Source organism: Martes martes (assembly GCF_963455335.1).
Source record: "Martes martes genome assembly, chromosome: 12".
Classification (NCBI taxonomy): Eukaryota; Metazoa; Chordata; class Mammalia; order Carnivora; family Mustelidae; genus Martes; species Martes martes.
This window is the reverse complement of record NC_137900.1, coordinates 69,144,167-69,158,622: the sequence shown is the minus strand read 5'-3', so window position 1 is coordinate 69,158,622 and position 14,456 is coordinate 69,144,167. Positions and strand designations below refer to the sequence as shown.

Below are 14,456 nucleotides of genomic sequence, written 5' to 3'. Positions count from 1 at the left end.
CAGTAATTCCACCAATATTTACTGAACTCTGTTGTGCACCACATTTTCTAGGTTCTGGGATGCAGTGTTCAAGACCGAATTCCTGCTCTACTGAAGTTAAATTTCAGTGGAGAAGTCTTACTTGCATTCACAACGGATGTGTAGACAAACGCAGATAATACACTCAGACCACAGTAAATGCTAAGAAGAAAATGAGCCACGGTAATAAGTTAGTGATGGAGATGAGTCAGACATGGCTGCCTGAAGAGTGACGTTTGAGCTCAGATCTGATCAAATAAGCAGGAGCCAACACTGGAAAGGGGGCAGAGAGAATGTTCCCGGAAGAAAGAACACGTGGTGCAAAAGCTCCAAGTGGGAAAAAGCTTGGCAGGTTGGGGAAGGAGGGAGAGGATCCCAATGTCTCAAATGGTAGAAGGGGCAGAAACCAGAACCTGTAGGGCCTCGCAGGCCATGTTAAGGTATCTGGGTTTTACTGTTAGTGCAATGAGGAACCACTGGAGAGTTTTAAACAAGGTAGTGGTTTGATGTAATCACTGTTTCAGAAAGAATGCTGGCTGTGTGGGGAGAAGGGACAGTAAGGAGACTAACAGATGTTGGTGGATTGAGCAAGAGTATAGCAGTAGACACAGGGAGGAAGAGTAATGTTCAGGGTCTATTTTAGAGACAGAGCCAACAGGAATTGCCGACAAGCACCATGTAGGGGTTGAGGGAAAGAGCTATCAAGGTGAATTCTAGTTTGTGGCCCAAACTAGGTAGATGGTTGTGCTAAAAGGGCCATTCATACATCAGTCTGGTGCTCAGGAACAACGATGGGAAGGAAGATAAAAATGTGTAAGTCATCCCCACGTACATGGTAATCAAGCCTTTCGACTAAATGGGCTGACCTAGAGAGAACGAAGATAAAAGAACATTCCTGAGATCCTACCCACACCTAGAAGAGATGCCAGCAAAGGGAAGAGAGGGTCTGGCCGGTGAGGAGGATTATCTGAGGATGATGCCATACACGGAAGCTCAGAATCAAGTGTTTCAGGAAGCCAAACCTGGTCAGTTGGGTCCAACACTACTGAGAAGATAAGCAAGGTAAAGGCAGAGAAAATGACTGACTTTGGTAGGACAGAGGTCCCTGGTGACCTTGAGAAGAGTCCTTTCAGGAGACTGACAAGGATCAGGTTGAGGGAAGAGTAAGAGGTAAAGACGGGGAATATACGTCAGTCTACTGAGAGGTCTGCTTTACCGTGAAGCAGAAAACATGCCACTAGCTGGATCACAAAGCTTTTATCTGGATTCTTGTCTGTCAATAGTACAGGTTGCACCTGAATACCATCTCACCTTTCAATTTTTTTGTTATTTCTAACCCTTTAGACATTTCTTCTCTCGAGTCTTCTGCTGTACTTTGTTTTCCAAGTTTCCCTTAAGACAGCTAATTCATGATGTACTTTTTTATACTTTTAGAAACACAAAATAAGATAGCTTTAAATATAGACTCTCAAGAGAGCTTGTAATTACTAAACCTAGTTTTAGAAGGCAGGTGCACTCAACTAAAATGGAAATTAAAGGTGTTTCAAGAAAAATCCTAGATCTGTGGTGGTACTGAAAACTTTCTGGGATTATTATGTTATCTTCTTGATGTAACTTAACATCTACAGTAAAGTTGTGAAACTGTTACTGTGACACTACCCTATAGCAACACAGTATAAGTTCTAGAGAAGATAGTATAAATATGGAACACAAAAAAATCTGCAGAATGGGTATGTGGGCTTTTATTCAGGCAACCATTCTCATAACCATAGATATTTTTATTTTTATTTTTTTTAAAGATTTTATTTTATTTATTTGACAGACAGATCACAAGTAGGCAGAGAGGCAGGCAGAGAGAAGGGGGAAGCAGGCTCTCTGCTGAGCAGAGAGCCTGATGCAGGGCTCAATCCCAGAACCCTGGGATCATGACCTGAGCCGAAGGCAGAGGCTTAACTCACTGAGCCACCCAGGTGCCCCACCACAGATATTTTTAAAACAAATAGCTGTTCCAAGTATCTTTGTTAGTGATCCAAAATGAACAAAAATTAACTGTTAAATGAATACATTTCAGTACATAAAACAAGTCTTCCAAAGTCTTTAACAGAGACCTAATTACATTATTTTCCAAGTTAGAGTGACTCATAATTAATGTGAAAACCATAATAAATACAGATGACACAGGTGATACTGTACTTTGCCAAGGTAAAGAAATATATTTGATCTTAGATTCTAAAGACTCCCATTTGATCACAAAATAAACCTACTGAACAACAAAAAATCTCAGAAAAAATAGACATAAATAGACATTATATATAAATTTAAAAATATCAGGTACAAATGTAAAATCATTTGAATATAAAAGCAGAGGGTTGTCAAAACAGAATATAAGAGATATTCTGAAACCAGTGAAAAATCAAGATCATCAAGTAGTAGCAACTATTTCTAATGTGTAACAGACACTGAAATGCCAAGGGGAAAATGAACGGAACTGTTTCCCGAGGTGGAGGGGAACAGGAAGCACAGAGCTGGCTTTAGAAGTGTAGAGACACAAAAGATTAACTTACCACCTTCTTCAAATACAAGTAAGAATCTCTTAGGAGAATTTAAGCACCATTAGCAGACACATCTTACAGCAGTTAATGCGATGCTTCCTATTTCAATGGAAAACTATTTCAAAGGTGAAAATGATGTAGGAATCAGAAGCATATTCTGCTGAGACACGAGGTAATTGACACTCTCCCGAACTGGAAAAACACATTTCATAAGAAGGCATATAAAGTTATTGACCGAATCAAATTTGTTGTACGAATACTTCATGCCTCGTGAAATAGCTTACCAGCTGCCACAACCCTGGGATCCTCATGAGACTGATGTCGCCCAGCTGCACGACTGTCTGCACTCTCATTCCACCAAAGAACGTGAACTGCAGAAATAAACCAAAAAGGGCTTCTAAAGACTATGGCGTTACTACAAGAAATACAGAAAAACTAATCAGAAACATTAAGTCTTGTTCTTTAAATCAAAATAGTGAATATCAAAAAGGTAAAATTAACTATGTTAGTAGTAAGATTTCAGAGGGGGTCAGAGATTTGGGAGACAAATTTATAAATTAAATAAAACTAGTTGTATAGATGAAGAAAAGAAAAGCTGGAAAAAAAAAGTAAGTAACACCACGAAAGACACAATGAAGGCTAGACCCAAGTTTTATGACTTCCTACCATGTTTTACTTTATTAAAAAAAAAAGATTATAAAAAATGTTTATTACTGAAAATTTGGAAAATACAAAGAACAAAATTAAAGTAACATAATTTTAACAACCCAGAGAAAACCTCTACTGATATTTAGTGTATTTCTTTTAAAAACATGAGTAAAATCAGATTAGGGTCGTACTGTATATTATGCTTAGCAGTATTTTTAAAAATCAACAATGCTTATTGTTTTCCATGGCAGTAACTTTAATTTTTAATGACTATGTGAATTCCTTTTTATGTCACTATGTGACAACTTTTTAAATCCCAACCCTTTATTGTTGATTATTTATATTATTCAAAATATTTCAGGATCCTATAAAATATTGAATTTTTAAAATAATTAAACATAATATATGTTAGTCGTGTAGATTTTGGAAAATGCAGATAAACAGAAAGCAGGAATCATTTCTATTCTACCATACTAAAATAACCACTTTCCTGTTTTGGTGCATCTCTTTCTATATTTATGTACATATGTATTTTTATATGTTTACATGTTTATATACATAAAGTGTGTACGCTATATAAGGTATAGGACCTATATGATGTGAGTTTGTGTGTTACAAGTATATTACATACATATAAACATGGGGTCATACCACATTGTTTCCAACATTTCCTTATTGTAAACAATGCTGACATAAGCTTCCTTAGAGCAGGAGCTGTATGTGTAGCTATAAAAATAATAATGTCAAATACAACTACTACTGACATTTTTGGGGTGCTTACTTTGTGCCAGGCTTGGTTCTAAGAGTTTTGCATGTATTAACTCATTTAATTTTCACAATAATCTTAGGGTATTATTATCCGTATTTTACCGATTAGCAATTTAAGGCACATAAGGTGAAGAAACTCATGTGACGTCACAAAGAGGGCAGGTAAGTGGTGGAACTGGGATTTAAAGCCAGGCAGTTTGGATCTGATTATTTCCTCAGTATGAACTCTAAAATTTGAACTGAAAGAACCAAAGAATATTTTGTATATACTTCTACATGTACAGCATATGTATTATACACCGTCCTCCAGAAATTATGTCCTGATTTATACTCAGCCTATTACTATCTCCTATGCTGAGATGTAATTTAAGATTAAAAAGTGTGCACATGTTTTCAGTAGTTTTTTCTTATAAAAGTTATAGATGTCCATTATAAAAAATAGACTTAATAAACATTAACCTTACCATGAATATCATTTACATCCTTTCAAACTTCTTTCCTATATAACCTAACACACTACACACCTATGCGTATTTCCTAGAATATTGGCAAAAATAATTTAAAAATTAAAGCTTTTTATTTATATTGCCAAATCTTGGGGAGGTTAAAGATTAACACAGTATGACTCTATACAGTATCTAAGTACTTATTTTTCCAACCTATCAAATACTATATATAAATATGTCTTTATTAGGTAAAAATGGTATCTCATTATTGTCCTAATCTGTATCTTTTATAATATATACATTTAGTAGTCATGTGCATATCTAACTTTGCATAAGTCTTCCTTTTTCTTTTTGCTTTGAATTTCATTTATGGTGTTTTGGGGCATGCAGAAAGAGTGCGCTTTTTAAAAATAGAATCAGGGGCACCTGGGTGGCTCAGTGGGTTGGAGCTTCTGCCTTCTGCTTGGGTCATGATCCCGGGGTCCTGGGATCAAGCCCCACGTTGGGCTCTCTGCTCTGCAGGGAGCCTGCTTCCTCCTCTCGCTCTCTCTCTCTGCCTGTCTCTCTGCCTACTTGTGATCTCTGTCTATCAAATAAATAAATAAAGTCTTTAAAAAATTTTAAAAAATAAAATCATCAATTGATTTTTTTCCTTTATTATTCCTTCATTTGTTTTTTGGCTTAGAAATATAGTTCTCATCCATATTATTAAACACATTTTAGGGGCCCCTGGGTGGCTCGATGGGTTAAAGCCTCTGCCTTCGGCTCGGGTCATGGTCCCGGGGTCCTGGCATCGAGCCCCGCATCGGCTTCTCTGCTCAGTGGGGAGACTGCTTCCCTTCCTCTTTCTCTCTGCCTGCCTCTCTGCCTACTTGTGATCTCTGTCTGTCAAATAAATAAACAAAATCTTTAAAAAAAACCCACATATTTTATATGTTATTTTATATATTTATATTTTATTTTAGTAATTCTGTAACTACGTTTTATCTACACTTAAATCTATATAATCCATTTGTATTCCAGTTTTGTATATGGTGTGAGATAGACATCTAATGATTTTCATAGTTTTTCTCCTCTTGATATAGTTTGCAACTTAAAAATAACCTTTTCTGTATATTCTGATTATTTTCTTAGGATATACTACTAGAAGTTAAATTTCTGGGTCAAGATCAGAAGTTCAGCTTTGAGTGTGTTAGGTCTGAGATGTCCATTAGACATTAAATAGGAAGTTAAGGAGGCAAATCAATATGATGAGTCTTTCAAATATTTTATTAGCTATTCTTAGTCATTTATCCTTCCAGATGAACTTTACATACATTTTTAAGGGTTTGCCATAAAAAACTCTCTGAAATTCTGACTGCAGTAACTTTCCACTTAAAAAGTTAAATGCCCCAGATATATGTCTTAAAAATAAATTCATGGGGCACCTGCCTAGCTCAGTCAGTGGAGCATGTGACTCTTGAACTCAGGGTTGTGAGTTTGAGCCCCACAATGGGTGCAGAGATTACTTAAATAAATAAACTTTAAAAGTAAATAAATAAATTCAGGTATGTATAATTATCCGTAAGCTGTGAATAGCCACACTGAAGTGTTAAGAGGTCATTATAAATCATGGACATGCATTATTTCTAGCATGTGAATATATCAACTAACATTTTGGTTTTCTTACTCCTATGTCATATATGTACATATATATGTATACACACATGTATTTATATGTATTTATACAAACACACACACACATATATGTAGATGACATACAAAGACCACAATGTTAACAGTATTATCTCTAAGGAGGGGGAAATATTTTCTCCCCTTAAGGCATGTCCATCTACTTAGTATGTGCAAAAATATGTACTACTTTTTCATTCAAGACGATCTCTTTACCCCAAGTAATATTATTTTAAAAAGTCAATAAAAGTATACTTAGAGGAAAAAAAGGATAAAAGAACAGATATTTTCTTGAGGCTCTTTGCAGTTTTTTTAATCACTTTGATGAGTTATGGAAGGCATGATATTTCATTTGAAAAAGGCTTTATGAGGTGTTAACATCCCAAACAAGTAAGATATAAATCAGGTTTTTTTTCAACCCTTCAAATTATTAAAAACCCTAAAAATTTGGCAATAAAAATTTAAATGTATACCATAATGAAAAAAGAGACAAACTGACCCAAGAAACTTAATAGATCACCAACATACTTTGCAGTTTCATAGAAGAAATAGACAACTATACCTCTGTTGAGTTCTCCATATTCTGTGTGGAAAACACCAATTAGTTTTGAGTAGCCTAGATCCACATGGGCATTAATTGCCCTTTTAAATGCATCGCCCCATAGAGCTGGCCCACCGGGCTTCATCTGAAAACTAACCAGTTCGTAGACTCCTAGAGTAGGGAGAAAAATAATTATTTTACAAAAGATATTCAAGAAATTTCTAATCAGGTTAGTCCAATTCCACTGGAAGGCTAATCGACGTTCACAGATTTGGAAGATCATACACATGTACATGGTATGTAGATATATTTATGGATTATGGTATTAGTTTTCCTTGCTTTTATGTTTGAAAGTCCTTGTCCAAGTTTAAGGATCAGCTGTTAAGCTTATACAGAACAACAAAAAAGGGAAGATCTATTAAGCTATTATCTGAGATTTTTTTTTTTAAAGATCTTATTTATTCATGAGAGAGAGAGAGAGAGAGAGAGAGAGAGGCAGAGACAGAGCGAGAGCACAAGCAGTGGGAGAGGCAGAGGGAAGAGGAGAAGCAGACTCCCCAGTGAGCAGGGAGCCTGCTGTGGGTCTTGATCCCAGGACGTGGAGATCATGACCTTAGCCGAAGGCAGACACTTAACCATCTGAGCCACCCAGGTACCCCTGAAATATATATTTTTTAAAGATTTTATTTATTTATTTGACAGACAAGAGATTACAAGTAGGCAGAGAGGCAGGCAGAGACAGAGGAAGGGAAGCAGGCTCTCTGCCGAGCAGAGAGCCCAACGCGGTGCTCGATCCCAGGACCTTGAGATCACGACCTGAGCCAAAGGCAGAGGCTTTAACCCACTGAGCCACCCAGGTGCCCCTGAAATATTTTTAATCTATAAATTCTGTTAATAAAACAAATATTGAACGTTTACAGGAGGGCTAGGATTTCTGAGCTCCCTGAATCTGCAATTTCAGATAAGAAATGAATAAGAAAAGCATTTTCTAATCTCCTGCATTTCCTCTTCTTTCCAAGTTTGAGAGGAAATACTTTTTGTTTATATAATTTCCCCCTACAAGATTACATTTCCTTTTTTTTTTTTTTTAAGATTTTATTTATTTATTTGACAGACAGAGATCACAAGTAGGCAGAGAGACAGGCAGAGAGAGAGGAGGAAGCAGGCTCCCTGCTGAGCAGAGAGCCCGATGCGGGGCTCGATCCCAGGACCCTGGGATCATGACCTGAGCCGAAGGCAGAGGCTTTAACCCACTGAGCCACCCAGGCGCCCCCAAGATTACATTTCTAATAGGAACAAACGATGGATCCAGTTATGTCTTAGTTTATGAGTGGGGGGGAATAAAAACTGAAACAACTGGAGGAAATGATTTTATCATTCCTAAATATCCAGGAAAATACTTGAAAAGCATTTTACCTTCTGATCAGAAGTATGGGGCAGGTAGAGGAAGAGGAACTAGGGGACAAGTAGCTTTCAGAAGAAAAAGGAAAAAAAGCACAAAGTTATTAAAGGGTTATGAACAACATAGAAGAAGAGAACCAGGATGTGACATTGTCTAAGAAGCCACTTAGTTCTTAGATAGTGCTGGAAGCCTGTGGAGAGGTCTAGGTGGATAAGGATTCAAATAAGACTTTCAAATCTCTTATACTCTAATATACACTACAAAGTTAGGAAAAATGGGGGAAACAAAATAACATTTAAGTTAATTAATACTTCTAAAAAATCCTACTTTCGTTTAAAACAATGTTAAGATAAATGCTTCCTTAAATGAGCAAGAAAATAAAATTAGCAAGAAGACAAATATTCAGTAATTATTTTCAAAATGAGAAATAAAAGGAAAACAAAAATGTTAAATTACAGTAATACAGCTTCACAGTTTAATTCATTCCCCTAACACAGGCTTACAGGCAAAGATATCCCTTAATAATTTAAGATTAGCTGTAATTTGGGGCACCTGGGTGGCTCAGTGGGTTGAGGCCTCTGCCTTCCGCTTGGGTCGTGGTCTCGGGGTCCTGGGATCGAGTCCCGCATCGGGCTCTCTGCTCAGTGGGGAGCCTGCTTCCCTTCCTATCTCTGCCTGCCTCTTTGCCTACTTGTGATCTCTCTCTCTGTCAAATAAATAAATAAAATCTTAAAAAAAAAAGATTAGTTGAGTTCTGTGTCTAAAAAACACCAAACTATGGCAAAATTTCATACATCATCTTTCACCTAACCATGCTTGTCTGCTCCCAGCCCCCAAATTTTCAACCTTTACTCCCCATGTCAACTTTTTATATTTATACCTCAATTTTAAGAGCTTTTCCAAACTGGAAAAAAACTTCATTGTTCAATGCTCATTGTTTTAATAAACAAAGATCTAAAATTCATTCATCTCTATAATCATAATATATTCCTATATAAAACACAGCATTGCCTTTCCCTAGGGAAGTTTACTTTTTAAAGTAGACTCCATGCCCAGCGTGGTGCCCAACATGGGCCAAACTCACAACCCTGGGATCAAGACCTGAACTGAGATCAAGAGTCAGATGCTCAACCAACTAAGCCACCCAGGTACCCCTGGAAGTTAAGTTTTCATAGCTTGAAATCTTTTTTCTCCATCAGAATTCAAAGTAATGAAGGGGGAAGGGCTTACCTTCTTTTGCAGGCTTTTCTAATTTGCACCAGGGTACCAGGTAAGTAATCTCGATCTCTTGTTCATCTGTAAGATCCAGATTTGGAATGAGAAATTGTTGCCATTCCTTATCCTTGGCCACAGCTTTCTGGACTTCAATTCGATGGGCAAAATTATCTAGGGGATGAAAAGGAGTAAGAAAAATAAAAACTTAATTAAAATCACCTCTCTTTTGGATTTCATTCAATTCAGCAAATGTTCATGGGGGCCACTTAAGGACACCGTTCTATCCCTGGAGTTATCAACATAAATAGATGTGACATCTGTCCTCAAGTTTCTCATGGTCTAAAAGGGGAGTAGAAATTTAAACAACTGATGATAATGTCATGTAGTGGGGCTTATCAGTTCTACCAATGTAGGTATGTGTGTGACTTAGGTTATGTTACTGAAATCTTTCTGTTCCTGTTTCTTACTCTGTGAAAGGGGGATAATGACATAGTATCTCCCTCCAGCGTTGTTGTGAAGAATAAATAAATTAGTACATGAGAGGGGCTCTGAGCAGTGTTTGGCACCTAGACAGAACTCAACATATATTAGTTATTCTTATTATTTGAGGCATTTAAATGATAGTGCCTATTTAGAGAAAGACTATTTTTTCCTTGGTGGTGGTGGTGGTGAGTGGTCAGGTCAACGTGTACTCTGAATTAAATTTAACACATATGAAAGGAAGATGTGCTTTTTAAGCCTCCTCTTTGAACAGCTTCCAAAGAAAAGAGGACTGATTCTCTTTCTTATCATCACCATTCTTTTTACCCAGTATTTATGTCTCTTATGTTTGTTATTTACACATTTACTAAACATTTAGGCCTAGTACTGTATTTACTATTAGGGTCTCATTAAAATTAATGAAATGAGTTTTCTATGGTTTATATTGCGGATCATAGAGCTTAAGTGAGTTATATCAGGATTTTTCTAATGATTTTTTTTTTTAACAGGACCTGAGTCCACTGGTGGCACATTAAAGCATAAATTATGTTTTAATGGGGTTTATTCTATTACAATAGGGGGAAACCCCTATACGAGGGCCATGGTAAATATGGAATGACACTTTTCATAGTAAAGTACTTAATGACTATTAACTTTTGGACACTGATGGTAAAACACTAAATGAAGGTTTTGAATTTCTCTGGATTTCATTAAGTCCTGATGTGGACTTCACAAAGATTAGACACTACAGTAACAAACATCCTGGGGATTTGAGCAACCTGTTCTTCTTTGCCTATTAAACCAGGGGTAAATCAACTTCAGTTGATTGCCTTTACTCTGATTGCCTTTACTTCCCTGTAGCAGCACAATGACGGAGAATTTCCTGAAACCCTAGAATGCACAAATGACACCAATGTGGTTTTCTCAACATAACAACTTATTAAATCTCAGAGGTGGGTGAGGCCTGGAAGTTAATTATCATCCCCATCAACCTCTACTACTCCAAAGCCCCTACATATCTGAATTGTTTCTACCAAAATCCAGATAACCAGCCATAGCTTCAACAATAAGAAAAAATAACTCTACCTTCCTTTATGATCTTAACCTACTTGAGCTCTTGCAATCACTGCTTTAATTTTTTTCATAAATCATCTTTATGACAAACCACTGTATAATTTTTCTGAGAATTAAAGTCTATCTCAGAAATTTATGATTTGAAATATGAGATGTCACACTTTCCCATTTATGGTAACATAAGAATTTGGGCAAAGGATTGTTAAAGGTGTACCACTGGGAGGAGGAGTCACTGAATTCATTTTTTGCTGCTGTTTCCCTTTTTAAAAGTTTATTTTAACCTGTGGGCATTTATACTAATTTAGATCCAAGAGCTAAGTGTCAAGTAACATTTAACAGAATGAAAATTGATATTGAACCCTGCAGCTGGAAAAAATCATACCATACTTCCAAATCTGAAACACTTTATTCACTCGGCCTCCAAATTCTACACTCCAGAAGCCAACCAACTCAGAGTGAGCTGTCCGAAGATGTATGTTTTTCTTAACATTTTCCAGAAACTCATTCATCTTTGAGGGCTTAAGGCAATGAGTACGAAATTCATAGAATGTTCCATCATATTGTCTGGGGCCCGTAGCAAAAGATGAGCACACCTGAAGACAGATAAGGCAAATTTAAATATTTCGGGAAGGTACAGTTTATAATATTACTGTAACCATATCTGAATCTAGAAACAAAGGGCATGCATTAGACTCATAATCCACGTTTGTACTTCTTTTGTGATCTCTCCTTAGACATTTGTTTAGAGAAATGTCAATAAAAATAACTAGCCTTAAGTATGCTGAACATATAGTTACTGTTTCTTAGTGGCGATCCACTGTTAGCCACTTTTTCATGAAATTTAATCATGAGAAGGCACAGAGGTCTTAATAAGAGTCCTTTACTCAAGAAATACAATTAGGATTCTAATATACTTGTAGATTATTTGTTTAGCCAATATTCCATTTTTAGTCAATACTATACATGTCACAATTACGCATTTAAGTGAACTTTATAAAATATGCAGGTGTTTTGGCAAGCAAAATGGAAATGTGTTTACTAGCAAAAAACTCCCTTTTAGGTTTTTCTTAAAAATAAAAATTGCTATTCAGGTCAAAGTATTTCCCAAATCCAATGAAGCAGATCACTGGTAAAAGATAGGAATGGACTGTTACAATCTATCCAACTGCATTTTAACATACTGGTTGACTGTATGAATGCTGTAAAGGAAAAATCAATGAGTTAGAATTGTCTGAATCATTATTAGGTTTAATTACAGATGCAATATGAATAAGGGCATTTAACCCACCCAATTTTATCAGATTGATGAAAATATCCCTTAAGAATCTTAGTTCTTGTTGTATTAGTCGTAGGCTACCCATATAAAGTTTTCTTCTAATCTAGGCCTCCAAGTCTGAATAAACTTAACTTTAGATAGGAAATGCCTCACTAGAGATTATGCTCTGTGTATAAATACATGTGCATGTGTATATACTCACACCCACACAGTCCTATGGCATTTTCATTTACAAATTCTTCTTACTGTAGGTTTGGTTATTATGAACCAGTTTCATGAAGTTTTGTTTTGTTTTGTTTCATGAAGCTTATTAATCAAAAGCTTTGGTACAAAGCTATGGACAAATTTGGGGCTTATGTGACTACCTGGTACATCAAATGAAACCAGTAGGCTTCTTTATCTGACATAATTTAGGTTAAAACTCACAATTGTCTATATATTTCATTTGTGAATAGTTTTGTAATTATAATTATATATTTGAGCTCATTCCATTCATGTCCCCCGAGTTAGGTTCCTACTGCCCAACTATCCAAGCTTACTTGGAAAACAAGTATTCCCTCCAAAAACGATTCCAGATACTTCTGTTTTTGCTGGACATGCTTTTTGTGTCATTTAAACCACATTTTAATAAGAGAATGTTATCCAAATAAACAATTGCCTAGTATTTATAGTTCAAAAAGTATTATAAATAAAATAGAACAGTGTGGTATTTATAACAATTGCTTTTAAGTCATTTTTTCAGGGTATTTGTATATGGAGACAAATATGTGGTCAAAGGCACGTATTTTTATTTTTCAAAAAAGAAACAGTAAGAGGGAAAAGCCCACGGAATGGAAAACAACAGTGAGTGAGATAAGTGAGTGTGCTTAAGGGAAGGTGATTTTTGTTAAAGGCAGAAACTACAAGGATTCTGGGGCAGGATTCCTAAGTGTTCTAGGCTCCCTTATCTCCAAATAAGGGCTGATTTTCCATAGCACTGACTTCCAATTCATTTATGAGAACCACTGGCTGGCATTTAATATTCAAAGTTCAGAATAAAGTTGTCGGGAATAACTCTTGGCCCTGCCCCTGTAGAGTGAGAATCAGGAAACATTAAAGACTGGATTGCTAATCTTGGGTGAACAGGCCATCGTTGGTTCCTTCTTCAGCAGAAAGTCTGTCTCTAGAGTAGGTTCATCCCCTTCCGCTTGTACCCTTCGAGAAAAGTACAAGCCTAAATATCAGAGGGGAAAAAACCTGTAGATGCACAGAATAGGCCAAGTCCCGACAGATAAGGCTGAATCACAAAAATCTATTATGTACGTTTTTCATCGGAGGTTAAATAAGGTTGTCATCATCATGTTTGCTACTCGGTTCCTGGCTTGGATACCCCCCGCAAGAGGCAGTGGGCAGGACGTTCTACCACCGACACCCTGGCCCATCTCTTCAAGGTTCTCTGCAAAACGCCCGGAAGTTATGTACGTTTCGTTTAAACACGGGGAGGCCGGTTTTTTTTTTTGCCAGGAGCTGGTTGGCCTATTTCTCCTCCAAGCGGTGGCTTGTCAAACAACAAAATCAACAGGAAAGGCTCGACCAGCAGGCACCGGGCACCGGCCCCAACGTGGCGAAAGCTGAGCGGCTGGGAAGCAAATACGGAGCACCCGGAGCTTCAGTAGTGTCCTCGGGGCCGCCTGGCACCTAGGCCACAGAAATCCTGTTCGTGGGTCCTCGAGAGCTGACCGGAAGGCGACACTGGCCAGCGTACTCTCCCCGACTGGCGACACCCTTCCACCCGCGCGTCCTAGAACGCCCCAGCTCCAAGATCTGGGACCCTCTGGAATTAGAACCATCTGCGCACGCGAACAGACTGGGCGCATGCGCGGCACTCGCACTTCCGGGTGAGCGAACCTAGCAGCGCATGCGCAGCACCACTAGCTCCTGGCAGACATCCCTCCTGCCCCCCAACCAGGGCACTGTTGGTGCTCGTCTGGGCGGCGGGTACCTGAGGCGCGAGCGTCCGCGCAGCCAGAGCCCTAGTCAGGACACTTCGGAGGACGAGCATGGCGGGGCTTCGGGCGCTGGGAAGGACAGCCATCTGGTACTCTGTCTTAGGTTCCTCCTGTTAGGACTTACCCGCCTGGAAAAGAGCAGCGACTAGACTACTGGCGGACGCAGGCGGGGGCGGGACTCGGCGGCTTCAGCTCCGCCTCTGGTGCCGGACGCGCGGGCGCCGCCCCGAAGGCTCGAGTGCTAGGTGGACCAGTGCCCCGTGCGTTCGGGCGGCCAGTAGTGTGGTCCTGAGCTTGTTCCCTCTGACACTCTTACCCCAAGGTCAGAGGGGACATTTCTGAGCCCATCACCTCGTCTCCACGCGCAGCTGCGCAGC

General features: G+C 38.2%; 1 protein-coding gene across 1 annotated transcript; it reads right to left on the bottom strand.

Moving 5' to 3' along the window:
• Positions 1–1,781: 1,781 nt before the first annotated feature.
• Positions 1,782–14,253, bottom strand: LOC308353616 (protein NipSnap homolog 3A-like). Its single transcript, XM_080820552.1, has 6 exons — positions 14,073–14,253; positions 11,198–11,408; positions 9,277–9,432; positions 6,666–6,815; positions 2,855–2,941; positions 1,782–2,762 (listed from the first exon to the last, which is right to left on the bottom strand). The coding sequence occupies exons 1-6, from the start codon at positions 14,163–14,165 to the stop codon at positions 2,686–2,688; spliced, it is 774 nt and encodes a 257-aa protein (XP_080676678.1). The 5' UTR covers positions 14,166–14,253; the 3' UTR covers positions 1,782–2,685.
• Positions 14,254–14,456: the final 203 nt, after the last annotated feature.